This window comes from Ostrea edulis, chromosome 3 (assembly GCF_947568905.1).
Source record: "Ostrea edulis chromosome 3, xbOstEdul1.1, whole genome shotgun sequence".
Lineage (NCBI taxonomy): Eukaryota > Metazoa > Mollusca > Bivalvia > Ostreida > Ostreidae > Ostrea > Ostrea edulis.
In genome coordinates, this window is record NC_079166.1 from 85,324,648 (window position 1) to 85,345,494 (window position 20,847).

The 20,847-nt window shown below is 36.2% G+C and overlaps 1 protein-coding gene across 1 annotated transcript; it reads left to right on the forward strand.

Moving 5' to 3' along the window:
- Positions 1 to 7,053: 7,053 nt before the first annotated feature.
- Positions 7,054 to 20,847, forward strand: LOC125672972 (splicing factor YJU2-like). Its single transcript, XM_048909180.2, has 7 exons — positions 7,054 to 7,277; positions 9,289 to 9,389; positions 12,648 to 12,792; positions 13,346 to 13,480; positions 15,320 to 15,501; positions 16,394 to 16,586; positions 19,515 to 20,847. The coding sequence occupies exons 1-7, from the start codon at positions 7,254 to 7,256 to the stop codon at positions 19,899 to 19,901; spliced, it is 1,167 nt and encodes a 388-aa protein (XP_048765137.1). The 5' UTR covers positions 7,054 to 7,253; the 3' UTR covers positions 19,902 to 20,847.

Below are 20,847 nucleotides of genomic sequence, written 5' to 3' on the forward strand. Positions count from 1 at the left end.
TTGCTATCTGTTTTTGTCCGGCGTTGTGCAACGTGCGTCGTGCGTTAACATTTGAACATTTTCAGCTTCTTCTCTGAAACCCCTGAACCAATTTCAACCAATTTTGGCATATAGCATCTGTGGGTGGAGGGGAACAAAAATTGTGAAATTCGTGGTCCCTGCCCCCCTGGGGCCTGAGGGGTGGGGCAAAAACCATCAAAATGAGTGTAATTTTAAAAAATCTTCTTCTTTACTCCTTGATATCAACAAGCCAAACTGTGGGCATAATTATAATGAGCGTTGAGCCCTCTACCAAAATTGTGAAATTCATGGCCCCTGGGGCAGGGGTTCTTGTGTTAGGGTGGGGCTCTATTGGTCATATAGTGAAAGTGTAGAAATTCTTTGAAAATCTTCTCTGTCTCTGGGTATTAAGTAGACAAACTAATAGCATGGTAATGATGAGCAAGTATGCCTCTTTATACCCCCCGCAACAAGTTGTGGGGGGGGGGGGGGGGGTAGGTATACTGGAATCGGGTTGTCCGTCTGTCTGTCCGTCCGTCTGTAGACGCAATGGTTTCCGGGCTCTAAAGCATTATCCTTTCCACCTACCGTCACCATATCATATATATGGACTACCCATGGGATGAAGATGTTCCCTATCAATTTTGGGGTCAAAAGGTCAAAGGTCAAGCACACTGGACATCGAAGTAGTAATATGGTTTCCGGGCTCTAATGTTATCCTTTCCACCTACAGTCACCATATCATACATATGGACTACCCATGGGATGAAGATGTTCCCTATCGATTTTGGTGTCAAAAGGTCAAAGGTCATGCGCACTGGACATCGAAGTAGCAACACTCAGAAAAGAGGTAGTTTATACCTATTACCAACACCCTTTGAGAGATTGGGGTAAGCGGGGGGTATTCTTAGTGAGCATTGCTCACAGTACCTCTTGTTAAAAATTGTGAAATTCATGGCCCCTGGATCAGGGGTTCTGGTGCTAGGGTGGGGCTCTATAAGTCATATAGTGAAAATGCATTATTTCTTTGAAAATCTTCTTCTCTGTCCTTGGGTATTAAATAGACAAACCAATAGCATGGTTATGATGAGCAAGGATGTCTCTTTCAAAATTGTGAAATTCATGGCCCCTGGGTCAGGGGTTCTGGTATTAGGGTGGGGCCCTATTGATCATATAGTGAAAATGCATTTTATTTCTTTGAAAATCTTCTCCTCTGCTGCTGGGTATTAAGTAGATAAACTAATAGTATGATAATGATGATCAAGGATGCTTCTTTCAAAACTGAAATTTATGGCCCCTGGGTCAGGGGTTCTGGTGCAAAGGCGGGGCTGACCACATAGCTATTCAATGTTTCTTCCATCCAAAAGTAAAATTCTTATATTTAAACACAAACCTAATTCAAACATTGGAAGGTTGTTACATGATACTCAGGTGACCTATAAGGCCCCTGGGCCTCTTGTATTACTACTGGACTGTGGTCAGTGTTCTATTACTACTACTGGACTGTGGTCAGTGTTCTATTACTACAACTGGACTGTGGTCAGTGTTCTATTACTACTACTGGACTGTGGTCAGTGTTCTATTATTACTACTGGACTGTGGTCAGTGTTCTATTACTACTACTGGACTGTGGTCAGTGTTCTATTATTACTACTGGACTGTTGACAGTGTTCTATTACTACTACTGGACTGTTGACAGTGTTCTATCACTACTACTCACTGACCTGGACTGTGGTCAGTGTTCTATTACTACTACTGGACTGTGGTCAGTGTTCTATTACTACTACTAGACTGTGGTCAGTGTTCTATTACTACTGCTGGACTGTGGTCAGTGTTCTATTACTACTACTGGACTGTGGTCAGTGTTCTATTACTACTGCTGGACTGTGGTCAGTGTTCTATTACTACTACTGGACTGTGGTCAGTGTTCTATTACTACTACTGGACTGTGGTCAGTGTTCTATTACTACTGCTGGACTGTGGTCAGTGTTCTATTACTAATACTGGACTGTGGTTAGTGTTCTGCACACTAACACCTGTTTAATAAGAGGGAACATTTGTGTTGGAAAAGACAAGTCAGATTACAGCACATGCAGTCTGATGAACATTGAAAAATGTATACGCATGATCAAAGAAAATGTTCATTATCGCTGTTTTCTCCTCCACTTATAGATACATCTAAAAGGTGTACAACGTCATACAGCTAAAAACAGATTACACGGAATTCTAACTGTGCCATCATCCCGTGGGGATCCGGGTTAGAATAGATCCTCAGTACCATCTTGGGATTCGAATTAGATAAATTTAACTGTACCGTCCTTACAATAACAGTATTAGAATGGTTATAATACAATGCTATCAGTAAACAGATTACACGGGATTCGAATTGGACAGGTTAATCTGTACTTACTTACAATAACAGTATTAGAATGGGTGTGATACAATGCTACCAGTTAAGAGATTACACGGAATTCGAATCAGACAGGTCTAAATGTAAAATCTACACAATAAGTTATAAGTAACAGATCATTCAGGTCTTTATGACGTCACTGCGTTCTACAGGTGATCACACATAACCATGCCTCTTTGAATGAAATATGAACAGAATCAGAAGTCCATATGATTACATTTACATTTAAATACATACATGTACTGAAAACCTGAATTGTTCTATGTCGTCAAATGAGTATTGCATGCCCTCTCCTATCTGTGTTTAAATAAATCAATTCTAGTTTCTGTGGCTATCTGTATTTAATGTACCGGTTCCTCTTTAAGTGACTTTTGATAAGACTGTAACGCCCGGTGTTTAGTCGTCCCCCCCCCCCCCCCAACATGTTGACAGATCCCCAGTATCTGACAGGGCAGGTCTCTTGTGTATGAATGTATACGTATTCCCCATCATCATAGAGCAGTAGGGTGTGTAGGTCTGTCAGTGCCTGTAGATATTGTGACCTGTTACCTAGTCTGTAGTGACATAGGACAGATAACACGTGCACGATCACAAAGTACTCCGTTCATTTTGCTGCTTCTTGGTCCAACCTTAATTCTTCAATATAGGTAACATGTAAAACTTATACGGTACCAATTTTGATGCACCAGATGCGCATTTCGACAAATAATGTCTCTTCAATGATGCTCAACCGAAATGTTTGAAATCCGAAATAACTATGAAGTTTAGAGCTAAATATAGCCAAAAACAGCGTGCCAAAAAAGTGGAGCCAAATTCGGCCAAGGATAAGACATCACTATTGAACAAAATATTTCCTGCCCACGTTTTTCTAAACCTTATTACCATAGTGACCACCTACTGCGTCACTGTATCCCTGTCTGTCTACTCTATTGTAATATAAGATGTGGGGCTGCGAGAGTCTCTGCTTCACTGTATCTGTGACAGTTAGCGCTGTTTGATATCTACCGGTATCGTACAAGTATAATGCTAAATATAAACCATCAGTTACACAACCTAACTTTAAAACTAGGCCTAACATGTGAATTATTGACCTATCAATGGCGTATCTCTTTTTCTTAGACACACAGAAACTCTGTGCTTTTAATGACATGGACGTTGAGACAAGCACATTTATCAAACTAACGTGGTATATAACATTATGTCAGGTAGAGAATAACGTGGTATATAACATTATGTCGGGTTGAGAATAACGTGGTATATAACATTATGTCAGGTTGAGAATAACGTGGTATATAACATTATGTCAGGTTGAGAATAACGTGGTATATAACATTATGTCAGGTTGAGAATAACTGATCTATTACGTTTAATTACTACATCAAAGAATGGCATTCACACCTTATAATGAAATTCAGATAAAAAAAAAATTAAGTTGTTTTTCCACTTTTAAACAAAACTTTGGTTTTGAGAATTATTTAAGATCAAGTAAAAATGTTGAGCAAAGGAGAAGTTTAACACATTTCCGTATATCAGCTCATAGACTTAACATTGAAAGGGGACATTACCTAAGAATCCCTCGACATCAGATATATGTCTTAGTTGCAACAACAATTCATTGGATGATGAAAAACATTTTTTATTCTCGTGTAGCCATGTTTCAGAAGAAAGGGTTATTTTATATCGTATGATTGACAAATCATGTAAGAATTTTGTAAAGATGGACAGTGATCAAAAGTTTATCTGGCTAATGACCAATGAAGATTAAAATATCCTCATTCAAATAAGTAAGATGATTTTGAACACGGGAATATAATACTACAAGTAAATACATTTCAATTCATTGTAAACATTTTCTTTCTTTCTTCTTCTTCATGTTTTACACTTGTAAACTGTCTATTTTGGCTACTGGGAGTACAAGACCAACAGTCTGGTACAACAATTTAATACCAGACTGTTAACAGACACTGTCCCTTGGTGCCCCTGTAATCAAGTCAACAATTCATATTGTCTTTAACTATAGTACAATTATTGATATAATTATTCTAACCTTCCTGCTTTAGGCAGAAAACATTCAGAACTGGATCCTGCATGTACATGTGTATTATACTTAAATGCTGTATTTACTAAAACTCTTATACTGATATTAATTACAATTTTACTGTCTCTGAAACTGACACTGTCCTTAGATGTGTGAAGCAGTTTGGTTATTTATTATTGTATATTTCATTTTGTTAATTTAAATTTTGTTTGCAATCAGTATTTCATATATAATCATACTGTAGTGTGCATGCCCCCGAGGGCCCTTGATTGGTGAATAAACATATTATCATATGATCAGAAGAAGTTTTCTCATTTTTCGGCGTATTAAAATCTTTTCAATCATGTTTTAGTCTCAGAAATCGTAAATACCCCCACATATTTATGTCAAACAACTTGATATATAATAAAAATGTTACATACGTTCACAAAATACTTGTTTGCAAATTTCAATGATATCAATGTCAAATCTGAAGAGTTTTTCCAGTTTTCAGCTATTGTTTTTACAGATTTTTAGGTTTTCGACCCAAAACTCGAAAAGGTCTCCATGCAAACAATATGATTTATAGTTAAAAGGTTACATACAAAAGATGATTGTTTTCAAAGGTCCATATTATCTATATAGGATCTGAAGAACTTTTTCATTTTTCGGCGATTTTTAAAGAAAAGAATGTATGTTTTAGCCCCGAACGTCGTAAATGCCCCACATATTTATGCCAAACTTGCTATATCATCAAATGGTTACATACGTGTAATATTTCTGTTGAATTTTTTTTTTCGCTTGTGGTTGATAAAATTGAGTAAATCATTCTACAGCTCTTCTTGCACTGAAATGTGCACAGAAATAATTATTAGGGACGTAGCCACAATGGGCCTGTCCCTTTTTATTGATGCATGTAATTATCGAATGCTGTATAATTAAGAACTATTTTTAAAATGTGCCCATTAAATGATTAATTGATATTTCCATGTACGTTTAATGCCGTATACAATTGTATTCGCTAATTTAGAGTCGATACAATAGTTGGAAAGTATATATAAATGAGCATTGCGTTTTAAATTAAAAAGTAGTTGTATTACAATATTTCAGAAAAATCGCAACATACCACCTTAATTAGTATATTCAGATGTTTATACAGAGAATAAAAAGCAAAGTGAAAAATTCAACTAATTATATAAATTCAAATCATTCCGTCATCATTTATAAAAATCGAAACGAGTCTCTCTCCTCTCTGTCTCTCTCTTGACGAAATGTAATATAATAATATTTTTACACACAGTGGCTAAGCCCGTTTGGGCGGGAACTCTGTGATAGTTATGAATCTATATTTATGGTAGCACAGAGTTCGGGCCCAAACGGGCTTAGCCCCTTTGTATTTACATGGTTCTTGGAAGTAATGATATATGTATGTAGTGCCGTCGTACAGGAGGTGTGATGCATGTGTATAAAACAACAATACTCCTTTCTTATCATTGAATTGTCTTTCTGATAAAGATGTATCAGTTAAAATGGGTTATCCAAAAACTTTGATACTTTTGTGGGGGATCAAACCAGGAGAGAACATCTTCAAGGTGGCTGCCAGGGGAAAAAAGTGATTAAATTTGAAAAGTGCAATCATAATTCTCATATTTTCGGTTTCTTTTCTTTTTTTTTTTTTTACATTTACTTTAAATTTAATGTTTTTTGTGAAACAACATACTGTCACAGGCCGTGATGTCACAGGGGTGGATGTCAGAAAATGACAAAGCCGGGAAAAGAGGACACCGTCCTTCCCTCAAAGTTCTTCATGAAAGGTGAAAATAACAAAGAGTGATCAATGAAAGGTGAAGATAACAAAGAGTGATCAATGAAAGGTGAAGATAACAAACAGTGATCAATCTCATAACTCCTACAAGCAATACAAAATATAGAGAGTTGGCCAAAATTGTACCCCTGGACACACCAGAGGTGGGATCAGGTGCCTAGGAGGAGTAAGCATCCCCTGTCGACCGTTCACACTCGCCGTGAGCCCTATATCTTGATACATGTATAAGTTCTATAAATCTTAAAATTTATAGATCTGTAGCGGTCGGCCGGGTTCGATCACAGGTGGCCAGTTAGCTCAGTTGGTAGAGCACCTGACTAGAGATTCAGGGGGCCCGGGTTCGAATCCCGGTCTGGTCCGTTGCATTTTCTCCCTTCACGTTACAGATTTGGTGCCGTTGACCACCCCTGGACTTGGAGGTGAAAGTCCTCCCAGGGGCAAATAAGAACTTGGGTTGTGTCTTCAGGGGCGAAGACAATTTAAGGAGGGAGGAATGTAGCGGTCGGCCGGGTTCGATCACAGGTGGCCAATTAGCTCAGTTGGTAGAGCACCTGACTAGAGATTCAGGGGGCCCGGGTTCGAATCCCGGTCTGGTCCGTTGCATTTTCTCCCTTCCCGTTACAGATCTATGCATTACTGTAACTTATGTTGTATGTGAAACGGTGAAACCCGAAGATGACTTCCTGTTCTCTCTGTATTCGCATATAATTTCTGTTTCGTGTTCATGCTGTCGGATTTTACAACACGTGCTGATAATAATGCATATTTTCCGTTTCCGTTCCGCGTTTTAGCAACACCCCCAAATATTAGAGGAACGCATTACTAAAACCAATCCGAATCATTTAGCGATTGAGTTATCTACTCGTATGGAAAACGTCAATAATAAAACTAGTTTAAAAGAGATCTTTTTAGTCAGTTTCAGATTGATTCTGAACATTTGTTGAATATATTTATCAATTCAGAGTTTTTCAGTTATCTCCAGTGTGACATAATTCTCGAAAATGTCGGAAAGAAAAGTCTTAAACGTAAGTAGAAATCTTCGAGTCTTGCAGTGTTATACAGCTGTTATACACTGTTCTATGCCAACATTATTAGATAGGCCTATTATAAGTTTGTGAAAAAATCAAGGTTTTTCGAATTTTCCTCTGCTTTTCTGAATTGCACTGATTAGTATTTTCAGAGATCATTTACTCTAGGGACCCAATGCATACATGTAATAGAAAGAGTGAAGGTACCCCCAGCATAGAATTTTGTATGATTGAATATTTCTACATGTAAATTCATAATCCGAGATTCCTCTGACTCTTACCCCCGCTTTTATATTATGACATGTGCGGGGGAAAGTCAGAACGGACTCCATATTGAATTCAGCGACACCAGCTGCTTTACCTACCCCTTACAACTTTATTTCGCGGATCTATCTTCCAAGACGTGAGGATTCAATTATCAGAAGATTATTTTACAAATAGATCATGATTAATACGATGCTATCGCCGTTTAAACGATGGAATTTTGTGTGTTTATGAGCTGATGTCATGCGCAAAGAAGTTGAATGGCGAGGCGGTGACCTAATTCAAGTGATGCTTCATTTGTTGGTGTTTGGGCTGTTTAAACGACGATAGCATCGTATTCATCTATCTTCATGTCTTGGAAGAAAGATCCGCGAAATAAAGTTGTAAGAGGTAGGTATTAGCAGCAACACATTACACCCACTTTTCAATATGGAGTCTGCTCTGACTCTCCCGCATATGTCACAATATGAAAGCGGGGGTAAGAGTCAGAGGAATCTTGGATTAATGAATTTATAGAAAATTGTAAGCTATTTAAGCTCAATTTAGTTCAACGAGCTATTCACAGTGCTATGGATTAATCATGCTAATCCGAGATACTTCTGACTTTTAAACCCTACCTCAGAGTTTATATTTTGACATGTGCGTACTCCACAGTCAAACTCAAAATGATTAACCTAACCTGGTTTCACTTCATGATCAAAATCGTTACCTGTTATCCAGTGCTTAAGTTGTTTTGAACGAGAATTTTGTTGAACATTATATATATTAGAGCTGAAACGATCGATATGCCCCCTTCACGATATGGTGCGTATTACAATACTTGTGCCACAATTCAATATTTTCAAAGCGATCATACCTTTTACAGAAGAAACCGATAATAACTTTGAAGAAAAATTTAATTACGAATATTCACAATTTTTAAAAGCAAATTATAACTGTTTAAAAACCGCCAAACGGTGAGATACCTGTGAGCTTTGTAGTTAAAACTGGTTAAGTTCAATATTGTTTTGGTCAGACTTGAGGCTAACAACAGTCTAACCATTATCAGACGCCATTGTGTCCCTCGTATAAGTACAGATCAAGTCTGATGTATGTTACCGATCCAACCAAAGACCAAGGCAATGAATCGAACATTGAATTGAGTGTTTATATTGAACATTATTAATATTTTGGTGAATTATTTGAGCCCTAGTATATAAATGTATATATGCCTTTTTAAAACTAAAAATTCTGAATGATGGTCCTGCCCTACTGCGATATCACATCATGGTGTCTGTGTCATTGTGGGGGCTTTTAGGAAATTGTCATTATAATTATTTAGATGTGAACGTCTACAACAAAAGAACAACAATACAATTCTAAATACAGAAGTATACAGAATTAAATGACACAATGTTACATTATAAATAGTATAGTAATATGATTATACTATTGGTTTCTAATAATAAAAGCGATAAAATAAAACCGGACAAAATGCAGCACAAGTTCAATTTAATCTTTCTAGTCTATGATGAAGTGCAGTCTAATTAAAATTAGATCTGGGGAGCGGATGGAAGATCTAATTTTAATTAGATTGTGATGAATTGCATTTTGTATAAAACAAACATGTCTTTTTATAGAAAATACTGGTAGGGTTTACAATATTTACTTTGTGAGTTTACAGACTTTAGACTCAACAGAGGGGCTGTTCAGATAGGGACTTGAAACACAAGACATTACAAAATCTCGTTTATTTTTATAACAGAAATACTACCCTCCTGATTTTGATCCCTCCAATATTCCAAAGATGAAGACGCAGAAAAATCGCCCCTTCAACATCCGAATTATGGCGCCCATGAACATGAGGTGAGTGCAGTGGTGACTTCAGATGTACATGTGTTATTGCTAGTAACAGTATTAAAGGGGCGTGGACACGATTTGAGCTGAATTTTTCAAATTTTTATTTTACGTTTTTATTGTTTACAATAGTTAACTAAAGTATTTGTAATGTTCAACCAGAATTTGAATGTCAGTTGTTGAGTTACAAGTGAGATACAGCACTCAGAATTCTTTGTTATGTAAACAAGGCTTGTGTCATGTTTTTGTTTACATGTATATATATTGCGCTTGATAGAAAATAGCATGTTTAAAGCAAAATGAGATGTGCCAAACACTAGAAACTATTTAATTGTGCTCAGAATGAACTTGTAAATTGAAAGAAAAAAAATCTGCTTTAAACGAAACTTTTACTAGTATATATTTAACCTATGTAAAGAAAAACATGACACGATCCTTGTTTACATAACAAAGAATTGTGAGCTTTGTATCTCCCATGTACCTCGACAACTGACATTCAAAGTTTTGCTGACTATTAGAAATGCCTTAATTAAGCATTCTAAATATTAAAATTGAAAAAATAAAATTTGGAAATGTTCATCTCAATCGTGTCCATGCCCCTTAAATGTGAAGTATGTGTGTTATTGTCTTCTGTCACCCAAACATGACCCTCAGTGCAATGTCTTTTATAATATTAATACATTTATTGCACGATAGTGAGGGAGATATGAAGATTTATTCACCCAAGAAAAATCATATTCCCCTCGAGGGGAATATATTTTTTCTTGGGTGAATAAATATTCATATCTCCCGAACATTCATGCAATGAATTGTTTATTATACCAAAACAAAGCAAGACTACAAAAGTGTATTTGAAATCACAGACACCTGAAGTATGGATATTACTACCCCCCCCCCCCTTTTTTTCATAATTTTTTTTTGGTGGCAATAATTTCTCTGAAATGTATGAATTCCCAGTCTATCTCATCCCTCTTTCGATTCATGTAATCGTTTCACGCTTTTTGTAAGCTTTAAAGATTGGTCTTCTACCGGTATAATAAAATACACAAGGTAAGAAACAAAAATTTGTAAACAAACAGGGGGTCCCCGTTTCCGGACACATTTTCCAAGTAATTACAGCGTGCATTGATCGGACAGGGCTTCATCTCTTCCACTGGCAGCCAAAAAGGAGGTCACAGAGTACGATTTTGTTGTACGCGCCGTGTGATTGGTTCGCAAAGACATTGCTTAGTCTCGGGATCATCCGAAGGGTCTCGGGATTATTCGCGGACCAATCACACGACACATTATAAATTCGTACTCTGTGACCTCCTTTTTGGCTGCCCTGTCCGATCAATGCACGCAAGATTGTGTCAAATAAAAGAGATGAGATGGGTTTTGAGTTGAAGAGACTTGTAGTATGACATCTCCCCGACCTGCCGCTCGTCAAAATTCCTTAGGTAACGCTGTAATTACTTGGAAAATGTGCCCGGAAACGGGGACCCCCTGTTTGTTTACAAATTTTTGTTTCTTACCTTGTGTATTTTATTATACCGGTAGAAGGCCAATCTTTAAAGCTTACAAAAAGCGTGAAACGATTACATGAATCGAAAGAGGGATGAGATAGACTGGGAATTCATACATTTCAGAGAAATTATTGCCACCAAAAAAAAAATTATGAAAAAAGGGGGGGGGGGGGTAGTAATATCCATACTTCAGGTGCCTCTGTTTGAAATTGGAGTCAGCTCATCTATACATATTGTATGTAGTTGAGATTGCCTTAACAGTAACACCGTGCTGTCAACGTTTTAGAAGGTACAATTAAACGACGAAATACAGTGATCTGTGATTACCAGTTTTTGTGTTTCCATTCTCCATGAATGCTGATTTACTTGCTTGTTTTTTTACAAACTATGATTTTCAAAGTACAATGATTCGGACTTATTGTGACGTCACAATAAACTTTGTTTATCTTGACGTTAAATTTATGGAAAATGCATGAGGCTGCTCATGTTTGCCACGTTTGTTGTCATCTGTGTCATTCGGAACACTCGGGTTTGTTCATTTAACTGGACATGAAAGTGAAACGAGATATCCGAAGGGGTGGAACATGACATTTTGTTGCAAGGCAAACATGACGGTCATATGACCTTCTCGACCAATCAGATTCTGTTTTACTAGTGAATCTTTATATGAGGTATGATAATAGCTATTTGTGTAGTGAATACACAAGCAGATTGAATTGGATTGGAGATAGGTATTTTGTTAGGAATATTTTATTTACTACAATACAGTATAGTTCAACAAACCAAAACAAAAAAAATGATGAGGTGCATCAAATCTAATGTTAGAATTATAACCCATTAGGTAGGTCTTACTGTTCACAAACATGCATGGGGATTTTAAAGAGATCATTTGTAACTTAGTAAGTTCAATTTACTGTAACTTAGTTTGAAGAATTTTTAGGAAAAGGCTCCTTTTTAAATGAGGAATAAATTAGTGATGGAAAATCATATTTAACATCAGAACATGATACGATTTATATCATGATGTGTCAACACAGATAGATATAATTATCAGAACTCATCAGTATGTCAGATGAGTAATTATCAGTATTGATACGAATCAGAAAATAATAACACTCTCGGTACTTTTACCATACAGTGGTGTAAAATGTTTGTTTTATGTACCACCATTTATGATGTGCCACAAATTTTGAGGTGTACGTTGTTCTCAGTGCCATGTCAGTTATCATTCCAATGCTTATTTCTTTAACAAAGAGTAGTAGAGCTCTACCAAATAACTCTGCAGTAGATTTTATTCTTTTCTTATATGGGATCCATGGAATTCAATCTGATATTAAGATTAGCTGTTTTTGAATCCGGTAGCGGATTCAATCAGCTGATTTTAGTAAGATTGGGGATGAATTTTGAATTCGGTAGCGGATTCAATCAACTGATTTTAGTAAGATTGGGGATGAATTTTGAATCCGGTAGCGGATTCAATCAGCTGATTTTAGTAAGATTGGGGATGAATTTTGAATCCGGTAGCGGATTCAATCAGCTGATTTTAGTAAGATTGGGGATGAATTTTGAATCCGGTAGTGGATTCAATCAGCTGATTTTAGTAAGATTGGGGATGAATTTTGAATCCGGTAGCGGATTCAATCAGCTGATTTTAGTAAGATTGGGGATGAATTTTGATATTTTGATGATGTCTGTGGTTACAGGTGGAATGAATTTTGACAATTTTAATATTTTGATGATGTAATGGTTACTATGGTTACAGGTGTGACAACTGTGGGGAGTACATTTACAAAGGAAAGAAATTTAATTCGCGTAAAGAAGACGTGGAGGATGAGTATTATCTGGGGCTGCGGATCTTTCGATTCTACATCAAGTGTCCTCGCTGTGTGTCGGAGATAGCGTTCAAAGTTAGTATCAGGTCAAAGTTAAACACAGGTCAAAGTTAAACACAGGTCACAGTTAAACATGATGGATAGAAGTTTAACATTTTAAACACAGGTCACAGTTAAACATGATGGATAGAAGTTTAACATTTTAAACACAGGTCACAGTTAAGCATGATGGATAGAAGTTTAACATTTTAAACACAGGTCACAGTTAAACATGATGGATAGAAGTTTTACATTAACATGATAAACTCAATAAGGTGTTTGAATGCCTGGGAAGACTTCATCGTTGGAACCTACAAATTTTCTCTCTGCATTTCAGCAGTGTAACAGAGAGAAAACCCGAGGGGTCTGATGATGGGAATACACAAAATCAGATTTTACTGAATTTCATTTCAGAGGGATTCCTGCAATATTCCCAGAGTCTTTTTTGATAGATATTTGTCATTATGATCTAGAATTTTATATTTGCACAATACATTTTATGATTTGGACGTGTTATATTGTATGATAATGTTGAAAGGGGTTAAAGACATACAGAGCGTAACTAAACTGTGATTTTCTTTTCTTCCAGACAGACCTGGAGAACACTGACTATACACTTGAGGCTGGTGCCACACGTCTCTTTGAGGCGGAGAAATTAGCACGACAAATGGCGGAGAAAGAGATCAAAGAGAAAGAGGACGAGGAACTCAACAACCCAATGAAGGTCAGTCTGACATCACAGCTACACGTGTCTACATCACTGCTTAATGTGTACTACATCACAGCTACACATATCAACATCATTGTATAATGTGTATTACATCACAGCTATATGTGTACTACAACACAGCTGCATGTGCATTACATTACAACTACCTGTGTATTACATCATGCCCACACACATATTGCATTACAAGTAAATGTGTATTACTTTGCAGCTTCATGTACATTTAATACCCCATGTGTATTACCTTACCATCAGGGTTGTTCATAAGAATTGGAGAAGACAGTAATATTGAAAAAGTAGAATTATATCTGGGGTTCTGTACTCACTTAGCATAACTGAATGTCTGTTGTTAGCTTGGAACTTCTGAAATTCTGTGGCTCCAGGGTTTCCAGGACAAAATAATTTATGTGTCTATAGGATATCCTGAACTCAGTGGGGAATCGTTTAGTAGCTAGCCTCAAGGAAAGATATTTATTGACAACCTAGACTTCATTCACCTGGACTTAAGTCAAGCTAAGCAGAAAACACGAAGCATAGCTATATACAAATTACCATTAGCCCTAACCCTAGAACTAGACTTCATAAGTCTAGCTGATCAGGCAGCACAAAAGACATAGGTACACTGTACCTGTATATACAAACTAAACTATAACTCAGGAAACATATTTATATACGAATCACATTTAACCCCAATTACTACCACAGGAAAGAGAATATAATGCTTATCCCCAATCTTGTATAAATATGACCCTCTGGTCTATATTTAGATCACTATTCTGTAAGTGACCCTATATATTTAGATCACTATTCTGTAAATGACCCTCTGGTCTATATTTAGATCTCTATTCTGTAAATGACCCTCTGGTTTATATTTAGATAACTATTCTGTAAGTGACCCTCTGGTTTATATTTAGATCACTATTCTGTAAGTGACCCTATGGTCTATATTTATAACACTATTCCGTAAATGACTCTCTGGACTATATTTAGATCACTATTCTGTAAATGACCCTCTGGTTTATATTTAGATCACTATTCTGTAAGTGACCCTTTGGTCTATATTTAAATCACTATTCTGTAAATGACCTTCTGGTCTATATTTAGACCACTATTCTGTAAATGGCTCTCTGGTCTATATTTAGATAACTATTCTGTAAGTGACCCTCTGGTTTATATTTAGATCACTATTCTGTAAGTGACCCTATGGTCTATATTTATAACACTATTCTGTAAATGACTCTCTGGACTATATTTAGATCACTATTCTGTAAATGACCCTATGGTCTATATTTATAACACTATTCCGTAAATGACTCTCTGGACTATATTTAGATCACTATTCTGTAAGTGACCCTCTGGTTTATAATTAGATCACTATTCTGTAAGTGACCCTAAATGACCTTCTGGTCTATATTTAGATCACTATTCTGTAAATGACCCTATGGTCTATATTTATAACACTATTCCGTAAATGACTCTCTGGACTATATTTAGATCACTATTCTGTAAGTGACCCTCTGGTTTATATTTAGATCACTATTCTGTAAGTGACCCTTTGATCTATATTTAGATCACTATTCTGTAAATGACCTTCTGGTCTATATTTAGACCACTATTCTGTAAATGGCCCTCTGGTCTATATTTAGACCACTATTCTGTAAATGGCCCTCTGGTCTATATTTAGACCACTATTCTGTAAATGGCCCTCTGGTTTATATTTAGATCACTATTCTGTAAGTGACCCTCTGGTCTATATTTAGACCACTATTCTGTAAATGGCCCTCTGGTCTATATTTAGACCACTATTCTGTAAATGGCTCTCTGGTATATTTTTAGGTGCTAGAGAACAGAACTAAAGCAAGTCGTAAGGAGATTGAAGAAATCGACACACTGGAGGAATTGCGGGACATGAATGCACGCCATGCAAAAGTCAACCATGAAGACATGCTGAAATTTCATGCTGAGTACGAAAAACAGCTACAAAGGCTGCAGGAAGAAGAAGAGGAGAAAGAAATTAAGTAAGAACCGGGGAGAGAGAAGGGCAGATTTTTTTTTTATCTCTCTATCGCATTCTTGTTAACTACATTTAACCTTTATGATGTGCTACATATACTTCTCTATGCACTGACCTATGATGTCCTAGATCTCTCTTTGCTTATAATGTCCTATATTTGGATCTCTCTTTGCTTATAATGTCCTATATTTAGATCTCTCTTTGCTTATAATGTCCTATATTTAGATCTCTCTTTGCTTATAATATCCTATATTTAGATCTCTCTTTGCTTATAATGTCCTACAGGGCTCGAAATTAACATATGCCCGTCAGTCTGTGACTGGTTAAAAGTATGGCGGACTGACTGACATTTGTTTTAGTCAGTCCAATGGGACTGGTTAATTTTCCATCATTTTGGAAAATATACTTATGAAATTTTATACACACATTTGGCATGCTTTAATCTGTAGATATCAGACGAATCTGATTTGTAAATATAAATCCCACATTTAAGTGTTACAATATTGTCTGAGGCATATTGAGTTTAATTTCTCTTTAATAACATTAACGAAATATGTTTAATTATTTCTGGAAAATTCTGTTGGACTGGTAAAATTTTCTGCGGACTAGTTGAAATTATACCCCATCAGTCCGACTGGACTGGTGACATAAAAAGTTAGCTTCAAGCCCTGTCCTATATTTAGATCTCTCTTTGCTTATAATGTCCTATATTTAGATATCTTTGCTTATAATGTCCTATATTTAGATCTCTCTTTGCTTATAATGTCCTATATTTAGATCTCTCTTTGCCTATAATGTCCTATATTTAGGTCTCAGTTTGCTTGGCTTCGATGTTCTATACATGTATTTGGATTTCTGTGTGCTGACATATGACCTCTTTGATTTCCTATATTTAGGTCTCTATTTGGTGAGGTTAATGGTCAAAGTATCAAACGACTTCATGATGAGGGAGATCAAAGACCGACCAAAAAGGGGCCTGGCAGTGGTGCACGACCCACAGATAAGGGGCCTGGCAGTAGTGCACGACCCACAGATAAGGGGCCTGGCAGTGGAGCTGGTGGTGCACAGCCGACAGATATTCTGTTGTCAGTAAGTACTTTATCAAAAGTAACCTTGAGGCCAATCTGAATTCAGTCTGCTGTCTTGCTTCTCTGTCGGTATAGTGTAAATTAAATATATATATACACACACCCAAGGAAATCTGCCCGGAATTTGGTGGAATGATATGTTATGTTGAAACAACATGGCGAACAACTTTCAATTTATTGGTTTTATCTTTTTGTAAACAAATTTTCAAGAAAACCTGACTTGTCCTGAGTAGCAGCTGACAGACATTTTTATACGCCCGTCTTAAGACGGGACGTATTATGGTATGGCGTTCATGTCCGTCCGTCTGTCCGTCCGTCTGTTAGCTTTTTCGTGTCCGACCCGTAACTTAAATACTACAAGGCCTAGAATCATCAAACTTTGTCTGTAGATACATCTTGGGTAGAAGGTGTGTCGCACATTAAAACCAGGTCACTGTGACTTTTCATTAAGAAGATATACTACAAGGCCTAGAATCATCAAACTTTGTCTGTAGATACATCTTGGGTAGAAGGTGTGTCGCACATTAAAACCAGGTCACTGTGACTTTTCATTAAGAAGATATGGCCATATATGGCAAAAACTTGTCCGGCTCATAACTTGAAAACTATTAGACCTAGAATCACCAAAATTGGTCAACTAATAATTGGTAGAAGGTGTGTCGCATCCTACTTTAAGGTCACTGTGACATTTAATTAAGGTGATATAAAAAAAAATGTTTTAATGGGTACAATCTATACTGTTAACAATATGTGACGGGCGTATCATGTGCCGTGGCGGTGCACTTTATTGAGATTGCACAGGGCATTGTTTGATGCTATCATGTTTGTCATGAAACAGGACTCTTAGTGATGTACGAGTAATTCAAACTTAAACAGATCGGACTGCTATTTATAGACTGTTGTTTACAAGCAATCATGTCAACATGCAAGTCTGGCAAGCAGAGAGGGGTGTCATGCCTGAAAATTAGTGATTCTCACAACATTGTTTTATTTTTGTCTCACAAACTATGCATCACTTGGATGTAAATAAATGAATAATGTTATAACTTTTGATAAGCAAGAAACGAAGCACAGCATAGTATCAGTATATCTGTAAGCTGAATTATGAATCAGACATCGGAGGCACGGCCAGTCATGTCGGTTTAATAATTAGATGCTTATTTGCTTAATTAATGTTATGTCTTAGGAAGTACTTGCTAAATAAATCAGTACTGTTTTCAGAAAGCAACTGTGTTAGACTAGAGATTTAATAGACCGCCTCTCTGTCACAAATCTTTTAGAAAACAGTTACTGTGAAATCAGTCATTTTGATGCCAGGATGGAAAAGGGTTGAGGGTACCTTTCTTTGACTTTGGACGAACTCACAACTTCAGATTCTTCATGAATAATAGAAACAGATCTAGATTAAAGGAAAACCTCTTTTTCAACCGTGAAATCATAACCTTAAGAACAGGAGTGATTTTACAATATTTGGAACCTGCATATAAAATTTTTTGAGACATGACAAATGTACAGCCACAACATTATCTCTTCGTTAATGTAGTTCCACCCTCCTGTGATGTCATTAGATTTCACAAAGTCAATGATTTAACAAGATTTATGCATGACAGGAACATAAATTTTGTTGGAGTCTTTTTCAATAGTTATTGTAAAAAATCTTGTTAACCATAAAATATTTCAAAAGTGTAAGTTATCTATGAGTAATCAATTATATGTTTTAAAATATTGAATCCAAGGGCAATAACTCTGATGTAAATTATTCATCAAGCCCATTATGCGATAGATTTCTTTTATTTTTCACAAAACATTTTGTATAATTTTTAAAGAAACAGTTTCATGAAATTGTTATGAATACCATTATATCATTTTAACCAGTTTTTGTGAAATTTTGATCATGCTGTTTGAGGAAAATTGCAATTTTCTGACGTTGATACAAGTGTGTACTAATTGATAATTTTTTTTATTAATACTGCATCATACTTGCTTTATCATTTTTATTTGTTACTAAGATATATTATTTAAAGAATCATCAATAAAATTATCAACTGGTTCCCTTTGAAAATAGATACCCGGAAAGAAGAGTGTAGTAGTCGTATTGAAAAAAAAATTCTTTAAGGTGACTCACTACATCTTTAAAGAGTTTCTCAATTTGATTCTTGTTATGAAAGGTATGATTATATGTAATAGCACATCTGTCAAATAGGCAAAACAAATATTATGCAATCTTGGATTAAAAAAAATAATACATGTAATTGATAAATAGAAATAAAAGACACTGGTGGAATTAACTTTGGATCTGCAGGTCAGTAATCTGATGCCCTATCCACTGAAGCTGAGCTCTGATGATATAATACAAACAAACTGAACAATACAAAAAATATCACAAACATTTAATCACCATCCTTTGATGAAGTGTTGTTAAAGGTGTAAGTCTGATGTATTGAGCCACCTTAAAAATAATTTGACCCTCCTGTGCCATCATACGACTTCGTGAATTATAAAGCGTAAACTGACCCAAACCAGGCTCTACTCGTATAACTTGCCTCACGGATTATAAAGCGTAAACTGACCCAAACCAGGTTATACTCGTATAACTTGCCCCAGAATTAAAGTCATTCCTTAAATATATTTTCTTTCTTCTTCACAAACATTTTTGTATATTTTTGTAAAGAAATAGTTTCATGAAATTCTTATGAATACCATTATATTGTTATGACCAGCTTTTGTGAACTTTTGATGATGCGGTTTAAGGAAAATTGCATAGTTTTAACTCTAGTAAATGGAAATAAATACATTTCCTATACTTTAATCAGATAATAATGTGAGAATGGAGTTACCTTAAGTTGATATGAATTTGATTAAAGTAGGGATTTTTAAGGTTTCTTGGTAGTTTTAATATTTATTCATATTTTCTGCTGATATTCTGTAGGATGATACAGGAACCAGTAAACAGGGAACCAGTAAGCCAGCAGTGTGGGAGAGGAGCATTGGCAGGGTGAGCAGTAAACAATCACTAATGAAACTCGTCAAAACTAACGGGAAAAAGGGAAACACATCCATCACAGGAAAGTCAGAAACAAGCAATAAGGGGGATAACTCTGCTGGGCAGAAACAAGAAAATGGCCCTGTTCATCTGAATGGGGCATCTGAGTGTGGTCAGAAGCTCAGGACAGAGATGGACAGTAAACTAGGGACAGCTGCCACTCCTCCCAAGGATCACCCTCCCACAGCGAAATTAGGCCCTGTCCAGCCTGAGAGTTCTTCAGCACTGAGCATGCTGGGTAATTATTCTGAGAGTGAGGAAAGCGACACCTAGTGGCAGCAGATTATGATAAGTTTTTCTGATCTTTGTATAACTTTGAAGATTGGATTTGGTTGCTTTTATGTCAGGGACGTAAAATACTGACCACTAAGTGAAGTGTATTTCCGATATCTCAATACTGACTGTTAGGAGAACTTCGATGTTAAATCACACTTAACTATTCAGGTCAGAGATCAATGTCTGTGAAGTTATAACGACAAATTAAAACTGGCGCTGATTTCCATTCATGAAATCAACGAAATATACTGCATCTACCAGGAAACCGTTGATCATGAATTCGATTTTATTACAATGCTTATGAATTCGATTTTATTACAATGCTTATGAATTAACATGTCAACACACAATATTAGACGACATTCAGGGGTGATGATGTCACGACAAAGTTTCTGACATATTTTATGCTGCTTTTTGAGGCTCTGTTCTTGGTGCCTTTTGTAAGTGAATAGATTTATGTATACTTGTATTGTAGTAAACCAATTAAACTGGTCCCCAGACATACCTGAATGTCCTCAGACATACTTTGTCATGTTTCTGAATAGTTAGACCAGGATTCAATGAAGCTGGTCCCCAGGCATTTATTTGATGAATTACTGCAGTCTTGTATTTTCATTTATAGAATTCATGAACTCGTTCATCTATATTATTGTGTTAGTGTTTTCTATGTAATGATATGCTAAAAACTGTTAGAATGATGATTACTATTGGTTCCGAACCATATTGATAACATTGATGATTCACGACTTTTTTACTTATTGAGAACGTTAGTTAACATTGTCTATAGAGATCTTTGCATTTCTGATATCATAAAATCCTGTACATCAAAAATTGTCCCTTACAAATGAAATATTTTAGAAAATGTTGAATTTTCTTTTTAGGGTGGGGGAGGATGGGAAGTTGTTGTGTCATAGGAGTATAAATAAACACAATTTCTTACCTA